The 16,946-nt window shown below is 34.5% G+C and overlaps 1 protein-coding gene across 14 annotated transcripts in view; it reads left to right on the top strand.

Annotated features, from left to right (window-relative positions):
- Positions 1 to 16,946, top strand: part of GRIK2 (glutamate ionotropic receptor kainate type subunit 2) — a 721,045-nt gene that overhangs the window by 457,513 nt on the left and 246,586 nt on the right. For all 14 annotated transcript variants that reach the window (XR_006338355.1, XM_043889993.1, XM_043889994.1 and 11 more), the window contains one exon: positions 2,534 to 2,641. Coding sequence is in view for 13 of the 14 variants with exons in the window: in XM_043889993.1 (XP_043745928.1) it covers positions 2,534 to 2,641 (108 nt within the window). In the remaining variant the exon portion in view is untranslated. The remainder of the gene's footprint in view (positions 1 to 2,533; positions 2,642 to 16,946) is intronic.

The following is a 16,946-nucleotide window of genomic DNA, read 5'->3' as shown; positions in this document are numbered from 1 at the left end:
GTGAACAGATGAGAATCAGTGATACATGATTTACGACATTTTTGCCCCTCACCTTTCGGAATCTTTATGTATGTTGTTGTTGTTTTGCTCTGTCATATCCGATTGTGTTACTTTTCATTTGTGTGCAAAAATAGATACTTAAAGAATATTTATAGCATAGATCACAAAATATGCCATGAATTTTTAACTTGAATGCCCTTTGCACTACACTAAATTATACCCAATTTGTACATTTTTAAGAATTACTTTTTAGAGCTATGGTTGCTAAGTATAACATCTAGTTATTTTAATTGTATTAGCATTAACATAAAACAGAATATATAGAGTCATAAAAGTGCAAAGTTTACTTCATGTTGCATAGTACAACCATTTTTATGGCAATGTATCATTTCTAATTACGTCTATTACAGTTTAAGACCAAGTATGCTCATAGTAAGGATAAAAAGGGAGAATTCTTAAATATCACACACAAACATGCAAACTCACACATTTACCTCACACACATATTCTTCCTATCCATCTTCTCATGGAGGAAATACCTTTGTCAGCTAAGGATATTTTTTATTTGATACAGCAGGAGATTTTTATTTTTTATTAAAGTACATTTGATTTATGAGTTTTTATATGAAAGGTTAACCATGAATATTTAATCTTCACTATGAAAAGTCACAGCTATTATTACCATATATAAGATTTTTCATTTATTGCTTAAAGGAAATCATCAGCTCATCATAGAATAAATTATTTATCATGAAAATAAAAGTGCAAACAGAATCATAATTAAGAACCATCAGGACATTGGCAATGAATATCTGTGAGTTCCTTGTCTAATTATTACTGAACTTTGAGATAGATGGAATGATAGTCCTGTAACAGCATATTGTCCTCTTATTACTCCACATTCTGCATTTACTTCTGGTGTAAAACTAAGTCTCAGAGGATTGCTAACAGCACATTGGTTTGGCTAGTTGAAGAAGAGCTTTTTCTGAATGAAGCACTTGACAAGTGAGACATGTGTCAGACAGCCCTGTAAGAAACTGTAATTCACTATTGTATTCATTGTAGGGTGTTATTGAGGATCTTGTCCACTAAATCACATAGGGTCTCTCTTATGAAGACCAAAAAGAGAGATTTCCCTCAGGTTTCAGTACCAGGAAAAGCTGAGTTTCTCCTGGGCAATTGATGTGTCTTAGATTATGGGTCTTGTATCTTGTGTTTTCATCATATTTTCTTCTTTGCTTTGGTTGCTGGAAAGTTCAGAATTTAATTTGTGATTGGTCTTATTAGTTGCACAGTTTCATTGATGTACATTTCCCTGTGCTGTCTTTAGCCCAGATTTCTTTTACTACTCTGCACTTCTACTGCTGTACTTCTTGACCCCATTTCCTATTTTTATACTACTATAGATTTTTGTTCACTGCCCACAATTATTTTCTTTGGAAAAAGTTAAGTTAACAAATGTTTTCCTTCCATACTGGACACCTGTTGACACATGGTAACCTCAAGGATGACCTTTTGCAACATGCACTGAGATATGTATTATAGTTTTTTTAAAAATTTACTTATAATTTATTAACCTAAAATTATTTTAGAATTTCTTCATATAAGTATCCAAGGAACACATGGAGCCTAAGAAATGTAGTAATAATTATATCCATTTGTAATACTTGTTGAAATGTTACCCTTTATCTACTGGGCTTTACCTCTTTTGAGTCTCAGTATATCTTCAAACATAATTGTGAGTATATGTTACATTATTTAAAATTTTCACATGTAACTATTTTTCCAAGCTGTTTGCAAATGACATATATAACATCTAATTTGGGCTATATAGCAAGCAGAATGAGAAATCTTTTTGTATTAAAAAGCCTAGATGTTTGCTCACTCTTGAGTGATAATCCATTGTGTATCTGGATTATTATATTCTCATCTCTTTCTACCTGAAGAGATGCTCCTATAGGAAGTATACATTGATGTGAAGTAATTTCAATACATTTTTCCCAGTATCACACAGGGTATAATAAAGCAATGTTAATTATTCTAATTATAAAGTGTATGATTGAAGTAATATAACAAAATGTTTTCTAGATCCATTTTCTTTAATTGTAATAAAATATTTTTTTGTATTAGTTTGATGTTAGGAGTGGTATTTTATAATAGTATTTCTATGTGTAATCCCCAGTGAGGTATTTACTATTTCAAGTTCTTCTCACTTTGCTGAAAGAGCTTTACTATTTTGTATGTAAGCCACAACTTTCTCATAAAGGAAGGTTATACTCAGCAAATGCAGTATTTAAAATGAAAAATTTACAATAAATTTTTCCTGAGACTTGGATAGTGTATTTGGAAAAAACATCCTTCAAAGTTCAGAAGAGAATAAAATGTTAAATATTAAAAATGGACAGCAATGTAAATTTATGGGAAGTAACAAAAATAGTGTTTCTTTTTCCTTGTATAAAAAAAAGTTTATCTTCTCATCCTTTACATATTTAATAATCTATGGTTTTTGTTTGCTTGTTTGTTTTCCCCACAGGCACATTGGGAAGGCCTCACGGGCAGAATAACTTTTAACAAAACCAATGGCCTGCGAACAGATTTTGATTTAGATGTGATCAGCCTCAAGGAAGAAGGTCTGGAAAAGGTACTTGAAACATTCAGTTTATTTACTTTAATTATTAAATAAACATATACTAATGAAGAAATAAATATTTCCTGTTGCAGTCACATTTCATTGACTTTTAAATTTATTGAGTAACTCTAAGAAATTTGTTCTCAATTCGTTATATTGGACATAATAATTGGCAATTAGAATTCAAGGATAAAGATGTCTTTTAAGATATTTTATATGTTTTTATTTTCTCATCAGGTTTTTCTGATTCTCTGCATATAATGTATGTAATCTTAATTTAATGTAAGGTATACTAATATATTAATATAATCATAATTAGCTATAAGATATAATTAGAAGATATTTGGTGTAATATGAGTCTTTGTGTATGTAGCTTATAATCACATGTACCTGCATAGACTTTCCCACTTAGAGCAGACCATGTAAAACGATTAAATACTAAAACATGTTTCCACTGCTGGGTCATATTCAAGAGAAATGTCTGAATTAATGTGCACAAGTAAATTAGGTATGAACATGAATGCTACACATTACATTGACTCTGTCTTCCTTGATTTTATTTATACAATTTGTGTGATGTACAGAATTTGGGTGTGTGTGCTACTTTTAGAACATTTTAATATAAGTTTGCTTATATTTTTAATATATTCATTTAGATATTTTTGATGGATTTATTGAAAGCTACAAATTAAAATAGATATTTTGATAAGAACTTAAGAAAAAAAGTTTGAGATAATTTTGCTTTAAAGATATTGTTATATTTCATCTAAACAATTGAACATGGAACATCACTCATAGATGGAAACTGAAAAAGGAAATTGAATCAAAAGAAGGGGTCTTTTAGCCTAAAATGAAACAAAATATATGTAAATGTCAATTAAATGATGCAGGAGAGAGAAAACACATGTTTTTAATGTCACCAAGACAAGCAGTATATCATGACCAATTGTAAAATTAATAGGCATATTACATGTTTTTGTTGAGAGTTTGGTTGTCTCCTTTGTCAAGACCATGCAAAATTAGGAATCTTATAATAAACTGGAACTAAAATATTCATGAGACTGTCACTTCCTAATTACCTTGCTTCCAAGACTGAGAACATCAATTGATACCAAGGCTGGAATTGATAATGGTGAAGTTCAGTCAGCTCATATGGACTAATCTTAGTATTTACTGGGAATGCTGTTACCTTATTCTTTGGAAGTACTCAGGTCACTAGGATAAGCCTCAAGCACTGCTTATATTTTAACACATTAACATAAAAATGGTGATGCTCTTCATGTTACCATAGACCCAGTCCTATCTTAGACTCAAAATAAAGAAAATATTAGAGGTTTCTTCAGGCTTAAGTGTAAATTATAGAAATACCCTGAATGTAATAGTTACCAGGTATATGTTATAATCTATCCTATTGATAAGCAGAGTATAATAATGTGAGTTATACATGTTGTCTTGACATTTCATCAATAGTTCATGTTCTTGTCTGAAATTTGAAAATTTGTTTTGATAAATTAATTACACATAGTCCTTATCCTTAAGAGGCTCAAGAGGCTTTTTATATAGAATGAGCAGATAACACACATTTGTAAGTAAATACAATGGAAAATCTGTTTCAAGCTTCAAAAGAGTAATAAAAGAATATTTCTGATAAGAGTATAATTAAGTATATCACAGCACACAGGGTTCTTAGAATTATCTTAGAATAATGGAGAATTTATAGATTAGTAGAAATTGAATAATTTCAAAAAGATGTAACAATATAGGAAAGACATGGACAATGTTTCATTTGATCATCTATATATATATGTATATATATACATATATATATATGTACACATACACAGTCTTCCCTGGTTGCTCAGCTGGTAAAGAATCCACCTGCAATGCAGGAGACCCCAGTTTGATTCCTGGGTTGGGAAGATCCCCTGGAGAAGGGATAGACTACCAACACCAACATTCTTGGGATTCCTGGTTGCTCAAGTGGTAAAGAATCTGCCTGCAGTGTGGAAGACCTAAGTTCCATTGCTGGGTTGGGAAGATCCTCTGGAGAAGGGCATGGCAACCCACTCCGGTATTCTTTCCCAGAAAATTTCATGGACAGAGGAACCTGATGGGCTACAGTCCATGGGGCCACAAAGAGTCAGATATGACTGAGCACACATGTGCATATTTATTCACTTGATAATTTATATACACTTGATAATTATATTCACTTGATAATTTATATGCATAGGGCTTCCCAGGTGGCTCAGTGGTAAAGAATCTGCCTGCAATGCAGGAGATCTGAGTTCGATCCCTGGGTGGGGAAGAGCCCCTGGAGAAGGGAATGGCAACCCACTCCATTATTCTTGCCTTGTATATCTCCTGGACAGCCTGGAGGGCCACAGTGTATGGGGTCACAAAGAGCTGGACACGACTGAGCATGAACCATATATATATATATATGTACATATATATATATATATATACACACGTATTATATACACACTCACATACTCTCACATACCATAGAAGTGGGAAATAGAACTAGGTTCGTGTCATACCATGAACACCTTGTCAAGATATTTGCAATCGTATTTGCAATGTGTACGTTGTGATTTCAAAGACAGAATAGCCTGGAGTCCTGCGGTTGCTTGGGAAGATACAGTTTGGAATCACTTTACTATGAAGCCATGACGCTCTGCTGAGAGTATAATTCAGAGTAAACAGTGGCGGACAGTATTAGCTGAACCTTCATCAGCGTTGTTTAAAGAAGGGCAGAATATCGGGACTCTGTTTTTAAGGGATAATGGTGGTGACTATATGGCAAAAGTGGAAGGAGCTGGTTATAGAGCTAGAAATCAAACAGTGGGGAAAAAAAAAATTAGGAAAGGAAATTTACCTTAGAATGAAATTGGCACAAATCTCCTGAGAAGACAGACAAAGTCCTGAGAGTGGGTGAAGGTAAGCTATAGGAAAAGGAACTAAGAGTTCACATCAAACGGCTTCAGAACCTTTGAAAATTACTACATGACATCATCAGGCGAAAGAGGGAAGTGGGATTTAGTTTAGTCAGCATTTCAGTTTAGTCACTATTTTCCAAATAGTGGAAATATTTTTGAAATGCCATTATGGCAGACTTGACTTTGAAATTGTAGGAATGAAAAGTGAAAATTGCTCAGTTGTGTCTGACTCTTGGTGACCCCACGGACTGTAGCCTGCCAGGCTCCTCTGTCCATGGATCTCCAGGCAAGAATACTGGAGTGGGAAACCATTCTTCTCTGGGGGATCTTCTCAGCCCAGGTCTTCTTCATTGCAAGCAGATTCTTTACCATCCTGAGCCACCAGAGAAACCAGCAAAAGATATTCATTTTTTAATTTAGTAGACTGATTAATAGATCAAGGACTAAATTCAAACAAAATTGGGCTCAAATCTTTGTTCCACCATTTACTATTTACAAACAGGTTTCTTACTCCCTCTAAAATACAGTGTCTCCAACTATATCATGGGTAATAGCAATATTTGCCTCCTGAAGGCTCATAAGTCTTGTTGATTTTACCTTTGTATTTTCCTAAATAGTATAGTTACCAATTCATAGATGAAAAGACAGAGTTCCTAAATTGATAGAGTTCACATTTTGAAAGGTTCAATAAATGGTGATTCAGGAGACTTAAATTACAATTCCAGTTCTATCACAAGTATATGAACTTCACCTTCCACTCAACTTCACTATGCCCAATTCCCCATCTCAAAAAAAGCTGAGAGAAATGGACTTCCCTCTTGTACTGGCTGAAGAAAAACATATCATGGTCTCTAAAAGAACCTAAAAATACTACATTAATATGAATAAGGCTAAGAATTTTAACTGTCCTCAATCCTATCTGCTCATGCTACTGCCTCTTTTTTGATTCTTGTCACCTTTGACTTTATTTATTCTTTTAATTCCCTAACAAATATTCAATAAACATCTATTTAATGCCTTTACAATGGTTATACTCTAGTGAAGAAAACCTGCCAAAAATAAATGAATTCATAAAATTATAGCAAAGGATTGGAGAGTCATGTATGTTAAAATAAAGACCTCTTGTTTGTATTTACATTAAACAGATATATTTGGAATTGTTTTCTCAAATGTTAATCTTAGGATTAAAACAGTTAATGGCCGTATAATACATACTTCTGATATTTGTGACTGTGGAGCTTCCTGTGGAGGAAGGAACAGGTATGCTTCTGATAAACAGAGGGAAGTAGGACATATTCATGGAACTGAACTTGCGGTTAAAATGCTACTCTGCATACAGCTTTCCACTTAGCCAGGAATCATAGATCAAAGTGAATTCCTTCTCCTTTGTCTCACCAAGGACCTTGATAAGAACCCACCCCAGTTAGTCATGGTCTAAGGAGGGTCACCTGTGCGGCATAAACAAGCAGTCACATCTATTATTATTATTATTTTTGGTTTAATTGGGGCAAGAAATAATGTCTTTATTCAAAAAGCCAGGAGTTAGATCAGACTTCTTTTATACTAAAAGGGGAGGAGGTAAAGTCAAACATTTCCTGGATCTGGTCAGCTTCTGGAGGGGAGGTGCCAATTTCTTCCTTCCTGTAGTCATTCACAGATGGACCTGGTCAGATATTAGAAAGGTCAAGAATATTGCATATACATCCAACCACATCTGACCAAAAATGCCCTTGGGACATGGCAGTCATTTCTCTGAAACAGAAGGAGGAAGATTAAGGATCAGTTCAGTTCAGTCGCTCAGTCGTGTCCGACTCTGCGACTCCATGAGTTGCAGCATGCCAGGCCTCTCTGTCCATCACAAACTCCCGGAGTTTACTCAAATTCATGCCCATGGAGTCGGTGATGCCATCCAGCCATCTCATCCTCTGTTGTCCCCTTCTCCTCCTGCCCCCAATCCCTCCCAGCATCAGGGTCTTTTCCAATGAGTCAGCTCTTCGCATCAGGTGGCCAAAGTATTGGAGTTTCAGCTTCAGCATCAGTCCTTCCAGTGAACACCCAGGACTGATCTCCTTTAGGATGGACTGGTTGGATCTCCTTGCAGTCCAAGGAACTCTTAAGGGTCTTCTCCAACACCACAATTCAAAAGCATCAATTCTTCGGCACTCAGCTTTCTTCACAGTCCAACTCTCACATCCATACATGACCACTGGAAAAACCAGAGCCTTGACCAGACGGACCCTTGTTGGTAAAGTAATGTCTCTGCTTTTTAATATGCTATCCAGGTTGGTCATAACTTTCCTTCCAAGGAGTAAGTGTCTTTTAATTTCATGGCTGCAGTCACCATCTGCAGTGATTTTGGAGCCCCCAAAATAAAGTCTGACACTGTTTCCACTGTTTCCTCATCTATTTCCCATGAGGTGATGGGACCAGATGCCATGATCTTAGTTTTCTGAATGTTGAGCTTTAAGCCAACTTTTTCACTCTCCTCTTTCACTTTCATCAAGAAGCTTTTTAGTTCCTCTTCACTTTCTGCCACAAGGGTGGTGTCATATGCATATCTGAGGTTTTGATATTTCTCCCGGCAATCTTGATTCCAGCTTGTGCTTATTCCAGCCCAGCGTTTCTCATGATGTACTCTGCATATAAGTTAAATAAGCAGGATGACAATATACAGCCTTGACGTACTCCTTTTCCTATTTGGAACCAGTCTGTTGGTCCATGTCCACTTCTGACTGTTGCTTCCTGACCTGCATACAGATTTCTCAAGAGGCAGGTCAGGTGGTCTGGTATTCCCATCTCTTTCAGAATTTTCCAGTTTATTGTGATCCACACAGTCAAAGGTTTTGGCATAGTCAATAAAGCAGAAATAGATGTTTTTCTGGAAGTCTCTTGCTTTTTCGATGATCCAGTGGATATTGGCAGTTTGATCTCTGGTTCCTTTGCCTTTTCTAAAACCAGCTTGAACATCTGCAAGTTCACAGTTCACGTATTGCTGAAGCCTGGCTTGGAGAATTTTGAGCATTACTTTACTAGCGTGTGAGATGAGTGCACTTGTGCGGTAGTTTGAGCATTCTTTGGCATTGCCTTTCTTAGGGATTGGAATGAAAACAGACCTTTTCCAGTCCTGTGGCCACTGCTAAGTTTTCCAAATTTGCTGGCATATTGAGTGCAGCACTTTCATAGCATCGTCTTTCAGGATTTGAAATAGCTCACCTGGAATTCCATCACATCCACTAGCTTTGTTCATAGTGATGCTTTCTAAGGCCCACTTGACTTCACACTCCAGGATGTCTGGCTCTAGGTGAGTGATACCACCATCGTGATTATCTGGGTCATGAAGATCTTTTTTGTACAGTTCTTCTCTGTATTCTTGCTACCTCTTCTTAATATCTTCTGCTTCTGTTAGGTCCATACCATTTCTGTCCTTTATTGAGCCCATTTTTGCATGAAATGTTCCCTTGGTATCTCTAATTTTCTTGAAGAGATCTCTGGTCTTTCCCATTCTGTTGTTTTCCTCTATTTCTTTGCATTAATCACTGAGGAAGGCTTTCTTATCTCTCCTGGCTATTCTTTGGAACTGTGCATTCAAATGGGAATATCTTTCCGTTTTTCCTTTGCTTTTTGCTTCTCTTCATTTCACAGCTATTTGTAAGGCCTCCTCAGACAACCATTTTGCCTTTTTGCATTTCTTTAACGTGGGGATGGTCTTGATCCCTGTCTCCTGTACAATGTCATGAACCTCCGTCCATAGTTCATCAGGCTCTCTGTCTATCAGATCTAGTCCCTTAAATCTATTTCTCACTTCCACTGTATAGTCATAAGGGATTTGATTTAGGTCATAAGACAGTAAATGACTTTGTTTCCCTCAGGCAATGCTAGGTCAATTTCTTTAAGGAGATCATGGCATCTGATCTCATCACTTAATGGTGAATAGAAGGGGAAAAAGTGGAAGCAGTGATAGATTTTATTTTCTTGAACTCCAAAATCATTGCAGACAGTGACTGCAGCCATGAAATTAAAAGATGCTTGCTTCTTCAAAAGAAAGCCATAACAAACCTACATAGTATATTAAAAAGCAGAGACATCACTTTGACTCCAAAGTTCAATATAGTCAAAGCTATGGTTTTTCCCGTAGTGTTGTATGGATGTGAAAATTGGACCATAAAGAAGGCTAAGTGCTAAAGAATTGATGCTTTGGAATTGGGTGATGGAGAAGACTCTTGAGAGTCCCTTTGATAGCAAAGAGATCAAACCAGTCAATCCTAAATAAATCAACCCTGAATATTCATTGGTAGGACTGATGTTGCAGCTGAGGCTCCACTACTGTGGCCACCTGATGCAAAGAGCTGACTCGTTGGAAAAAATCCTGATGCTGGGAAAGATAGAAGGCAAAAGGAGATGAAGGCAGCAGAGGATGAGATGGTGAGATAGCACCACCAACTAAATAGACATGTATTCAACCAAATTCCAGGAGAGGATAGAGGATAGAGGAGCCTGGAATGCTGCAGTCCATGCAGTTGCAAAGAGTTGGACAAAACTTAATGACTGAACAACAACAACTGAGATTAATAACAATACAAAAAGGAAAATTACAGTAAACGGTTTCCCCAGCTTGAATCATTGTTCAAAGATCATGTTGTATATTCCACTTTCAAAATACGTTTAGAATCCATCTATTTCCCTCCACATCCTTTGCTATAATTTATAGCCAGAAGACCCTTCACCGGGGCCCTACACTGGAGATATACAAATTTATTCATAAGTGATGATAAAATTAATAGATTTTTTAAAGGATATGTAACTAGGATATGATTTACCATTGGAAATGGTTTGACTTTACTTATCTTGTACTCTGAGACTTAGCTCTGTTTTAGGAAAGACCAGTTTCAGATGGAACAAAAGCATGACTAATGGCAATAGATATTAAGAAATATTCAGATGGTTCTTAGAATATGACATCAAAAAGATTCTGTTTAGAGCAAAAACAGTTAGGAGGGTTTTACACAAAATAGGTTTGAACTGAGTGGATGACAGTACATGATAATGGTTCATTTCCATTCCAAAATGAGCTATCTAAAGGCCATTAAAAAAACACTTAGACTTTACAAAGAATTCCTTCCAAGAAACTGTGTACAAGAATAAGTACAATAATAAAATTGCTTTATCCTACCACCTGATTGAATTTTCTTACTGAATGTTCTTTGTGACAACTATGTACATCATGAGCTTTCCAAGAAAAAAAAAAAAAAATCAATCTCTTGCTATTATATTGTATTGGTTATTTAAATGGATTTTTATTATACTTGAGAATATTTTCATCTAAATAAAAATGTGAAACTAAAGTCATAATTGTGTACCTTTCTTCCCCTTTCCATAGCGTCAGAATTTCTTATCTATTCTGGTTATTTTTCTGATAGTCTCCTAAATGTGATGTTTAATATATTAAAATAGAACTTAGAGAATAGAATGTTCTATCTTCTCAGTGGAAAGGCCTAATAAATCCTTATTGAAATGTGGCTCTTTTATTAATATTATATGAATCTAGAAAAAACACGAAGATCAAACTAAGCCTCAGCATGCTTTTAGAATAAAATCAGCCCCCTTAGGGACAGTCTTGAGAAAGAAAAGTGGCTATCGAGAACCATTTTACGGAATATATGTTTGCCAGTTTCTACAAAATTAAGAATTTATATAAATAACATAAATCAAGATGACCCATATTTACAAACCTGTAAAAGTTTGAATTTTTTATATTTTTACTATCAAATAAAGATTCAACTACTAAAATCTATGTTTACTGAATATTCACCACTTGCATTTTTACCCACTGGTAGAGAAACTGCTATCAACAATCCATAGACTTCTTGCTAAAAACTCAAATATTTTGATGATATATGGAAAGAGTGAGAATTAGTAGTGAGACTGTGCCTGTCTGAGTTTACAACGTATATGTTCCAGGAAGAGAACATCTTTCAAAGTGCATTTGAAGAAATTTTTTTGTAGAATATATATATTTTTAAAGAAAGAGTGGTAATTTCTGTATAAAATTTTACTGTTGAACTTTGTCTTGTCAGAAGAATCATTAACCTCCTCTGAAAAGATATCTGATTGGATTTATAGTCCAAAATTTATCTAAATCTGAAAATCTACCTTAGATCACTGAGGACTTTTTTTTTTTTTTGATAGATTTGTAAACACCTACACCTAGTGCATACCAGCTTTTATCTTTCTCTCTTTGATGACACTTGTTACATACATCTTGGTCTCCATGGCAACAATAACCCCTAATTTTCCTAGGAACTGAGATTTCTTTTTCCTCCCTTTAGGAAAGCAATGATAATGATGATGTTGACCAACAATCTTTACACCTGTGGTAAATGTGTCATTTGCTTCTTGAAAAGCAAAAATTGATCCTAGGAAGGACCCAAACTTAGTGTCTGTCTGTCTTTGAAGATGCTAACTGTTTAATTTGTCTGAGTCATACAAAGAATCATTGCATGCCAAATTTCATAACTGTACTGATATTTTTCAGTTTGTGTCAGTGTATTTATAGTTATTATTTTGCTTCATAACTGTCACAAAGAGTTGGACACAACTGAAGTGATTTAGCAAGTAGCATGCATGTGTATTAAACATAATTATAATGCATTGGTTTGATTTCAAAGTCATCTCTGAAGTACATTTTTATCCTTGCAAAACAATGGCCCTTAATTGAATGTTATCACAGTTACATTTGAGAACAGTAAATTCATTGATTCAAATTGTATTGTAAAAATCAAAGCTATCACCTGTCTCTTAACTCTAATTATGTCTAGACTTTGTCTTAAAAATAAAAATCAGTGATGAAAAAAATCTATGTTTAGATTATTCATCCCTTTCTGTGAGATCATTATATACTTATTGATTTCTTGTTCTCATATTAATGTTATAGTTCTCAAATGGTGAAATTCCAGACCTATGTTAACTGGTTGATAGACAGTTTTAGAAAAGTCATTAACGGAGGAGTTCTTTGCATTGTGTTACTATTGTTGTTTAGCCGCTAAGTCATGTCCAACTTTCTTGTGACCCTATGGACTGTAGCCCACCAGGCTTCTCTGTCCATGGGCTTTCTCAGGCAAGAATATTGGAGTGGGTTCCCTTTTCCTTCTCTAGGGCATCTTCCTGATCCAGGGATTGAACCAGTGTCTCTAGCAATTGCAGGTGGATTCTTTACCGCTGAGCCATGGGGAAGGCCTAACATTGGAAGGGGTGAAGTAAATGAAGGCAAAAACTGTCTAATTTACCTGTAATACTTAGTAAAAAAAACTGCTATGTTGAAAAAACTCAGTGCCCACTCTTCATGTTCCATGTAGGCTTGAGAAACCTGAGTTTGCAAATTATCTAGAAAGAATAAACTCACTAGTTAACAGAGAAATATGCAGCCCACCAATTACATTGGTGCTTCCCTGGCAGCTCAGTGGTAAAGAACCAGCCTGCCAATGCAGGAGACACAGGTTCGGCCCCTGCATGTTTGTGTGTGTGTCTGTGTGTGTGTGAGAGAGAAAGTATGTAAATATATATATACATATGTATATAATAATTATATATGTATTTATATATATAATCTCTTATTTATCTATTTATATGTGATGAACTGTTAGATTGCTTCCATGTCTTGACAGTTGTACATAATGCTTCTGTGAACACTGGGGTGCATTTATCTTTTTGAATTAGTGTTTTCTGTTTTTTTGGTCTTTTTTTTTTGGATGTGTACCAAGAAGCGGAATTGCTGGTTCTATGGTAGTTCTAATTTTAGTTTTTTTGAGAAAGCTCCAAACCTTTTCCACAGTAGCTGTACCAATTTACATTCCCCCCAAAGTGTACAAGAGTTCTCTTTTCTCCACATCCTCACCAACATTTGTTATTTGTGTTCTTTTTGATGATAGCAGTCCTGACAGGTATGAGTTGGTATCTCACTGTGGTTTTAATTTGCATTTCCAAGATGATTAGTGATGTTGAGCATCTTTTCATATATTTGTTGGTCATCTGCATTTCCTCTTCGGAAAAATGTCTGTTCAGTTCTTCTGCCCAGTTTTTATTTGGGTTATTTATTTTCCTGATTTTGAATTGAATGAGCTCTTTAAGGAACCCTGATGGCTCAGCAGGTAAAGAATCCACCTGCAATGTTGGAGACATAGGTTCAATACCTGGGTCGGGAATCCCTAGAGAAGGGAATGGCAACCCGCTCCAGTATTCTTGCCGGGAGATTTCCACGGATAGAGGAGGCTGGCAGGCCTCCATGGGGTCACAAAGAGTCGGGCATGACTGAGAACTAACACTTATATATGTCGGATATATATTCACTACCCGTATTGGTCATATCATTTGCAAATATTTTCTTCCACTCAGTAGGTTGTCTTTTTGGTTTGTTGATAATTTTGTTTCCTTTTCTGTGAACAATATTTTAAGTTTAATTTGTTTATTTTTTACTTTTATTCCCTTTGCTTTAGGAGACAGATCCAAAAATATACTGCTATGTTTATGTCAAAGATTGTTCTGCCTATTTTATCCTCTAGGAGTTGTATGGTTTCTGGTCTTGTATATAGGTCTTTAGTCTATTTTAATTTATTTTTATGTATAGTGTTAGAGTGTTCTAATATAATTCTTTTATAAATCAAGAATTTTTTTTAAAGCAACCCTATTTTTTGATAGAGACTCCACATGGTGCTAAGACTGTATATAATGTATAGTGTGGTTTCGCATGATCACCAAACAGGCCTTCTTTAGATAATTGCCATTTATGCTCTTTGCTCAAGACATATATGTCTAAAATTAAGTAAAAACTATGTATAATCAGAGATATTTTTTTCATTTTTACATTGTTCTGTAATGAAAAACTGTATCACTCTTTTCCTTATTCCCCAACATCCATTGTTATGTTGTTAACAAATACCAAGAAGAGAGTGTAAATAGAATTTTAATAGACTCTATGATGCCAAATGTTTTTTAGTGGATAAATTATTTCTTAACCTTAAATGAGCTTGACTTCATATATAACTAATATTTTACACCCAGTTGGAAGTGTTTATTTTGTTTCTACTTGAGAAAGTTTTTGGTATACTTGTCAAAAATTATTATTTCATATTCCACGGAGAATTAAAAAACCTGTCCTCTGATAAAAAAATCAGAGTCACTGATTCTGCTCACAAGGAAAAGTACTAACATACATGTTTAGAAGAAATTACAAAATGCTAATTACAGATGAGGCAAACAATTATATGTCTCAGGAGAGGAAAGAAAAACATTATCTCAGCCAAAGGAGTAATAAGAAGTACAAAACAAAGAAAATTTATGCTTAGAAAACTGTCAGAAACAAAGATAAATAAATAAAGCATCAACAAATTAATGAGATACTCAGATAAATAACTTTAAAATCATCTGAAAATAAATGTTTTTCTACATTGGAAAATAAATCAAAGCAACAAAAGAGAAAATGTAGTTTGCCACACAAAATTATATGAAGATTTTATTTTAAATCCTGAGAAATATAAAAAATAAAGCACATTTTGTACATATAAAATCCTTATGACTATGTATTTTAACATGATGGGTGGGAAGGAGGTTCAGAGGAAGGTATATATGCATGCATATACCTGATTCACTTCATTGTACTCAGAAACTACACAATTTATATAATTGCTTTATTTAATATTGTAAAGCAATTATACTCCAATTAAAAAAAAAAGAAATGAAGAACCCATTGTATAGCAGAAAAAAGTAGGAGATGCATTTTGAGGAAGTTTTATTATACTATATATGGTCAGGTGGATCATAATGAACACAGTAATAGTTTTGGAAAGCTATATAGCAACATGTACTAGCAATCTTGACTCATTTTTTTTTTTCTTGGCTCAATAGTTCCTATTCTAGGAATATGTTTTTAAAATACTAAAACATGTGGGCAAATATTTGTAAATAACTGTTTTACTAAAGCCTTATTTTAAAAATTTATTTATTTTTTCATTGAAGGATAATTGCTTTACAGAACTTTATGGTTTTATGTCAAACATCAATAGCCTTAGGTAAACTGTGATATGTTTATATGATGTTTCTATTTTATAATCATTATAATTTTGAATGTGATTAATTTTTAATGCCAGAAGAAAATACTCATAATAGTGTGGGAATAGGATATATTAATTTATATAATAATTGTAGCACACTTGTAAACACATTGGGACTTCCCTGGTGCCTCAGACATTAAAGTGTCTGCCTACAATGCAGGAGACCCAGGTTCGATCCCTGGGTCAGGAAGATCCTCTGGAGAAGGCAGTGCACCCCACTGCAGTATTCTTGCCTGGAAAATCCCATGGACAGAGGAGCCTGTTGGACTACAGTCCATGGGGTTGCAAAGAGTTGGACACGACTGAGCGACTTCACTATAAACACATTACAGTGTTTATCACTTGATCCTCACAATAGCTCTTTGAGGTAGACAAAGTTATTTCCCCATTTATAGATGAGGAAATTGAGTTGGAGAGAAGTAATGTGCCCCAGTCCCCTGATGATAAGTTGTGGAGATGCAGTAGGATCCTGGTGATCTGACACACCCTTCCGAGTCTGGGAGATTACCTACAAGACTATGTTGGAAATTATGTAAGGAAAATACATGTAAGGATAAAAGAATGAAAGAAAATACATTAAATCATTAGCTATGATTGACATGGGTATGTGCTTAGCTTCAAAGTTTAAATTGATGTTCTCCTTTCTATTTGTTTGTATGTTTTATAATTTGATGTCAATAATATGCATTCTTTTTATGAAGAAGAGCAAATTTAAGAACTGTTCAGAACATAAAACAGAGAAATGAGTAATACCATGATTTTCTATTGTTCTTTGTGATTTTTGAAGTACTTTCATATTACTTTTATCTAATTTTATGCTTATAAGTAAAGTGAACTTATGACTTATCCAAACCATGATGTTTAAAATTGTACGAGAGGGTAGTTATACCGGGAAGATAACTGTAAACTTGAAGTATTCAAGTAAACCAACAGATAGACTCACTCTATTTAACATAACTCTTTGAGGTCAAGAGTACTTAAATATCTTTATTACATTTTGAAACTGAAAATAATGTTAAAATGACTTGATTGAATAATATAATGAAAAAATTATGGTTCTGAAAATAGATTGCAAGAAAAAAGATTGTCTTGATTTAGTCCATGGACTAAATCTTGTGATTAAAACAAAACAAAAAGCGCCACTGGTGGCAGTTTCTTCAATCAATAGAAATTTTTGAATCATACAGTTTTAAGAGACTTAAAAATCGGGGAATCATACAAAATTTTATTTGATATAAACTGTTATGCCACTGAAATTTCTGAAATTTTCTA

The sequence above is a fragment of the Cervus elaphus genome, chromosome 28 (assembly GCF_910594005.1).
Source record: "Cervus elaphus chromosome 28, mCerEla1.1, whole genome shotgun sequence".
Taxonomy (NCBI): Eukaryota; Metazoa; Chordata; class Mammalia; order Artiodactyla; family Cervidae; genus Cervus; species Cervus elaphus.
Note: the sequence above shows the minus strand (reverse complement) of the source record. Positions and strands in the feature narration are given on the sequence as shown.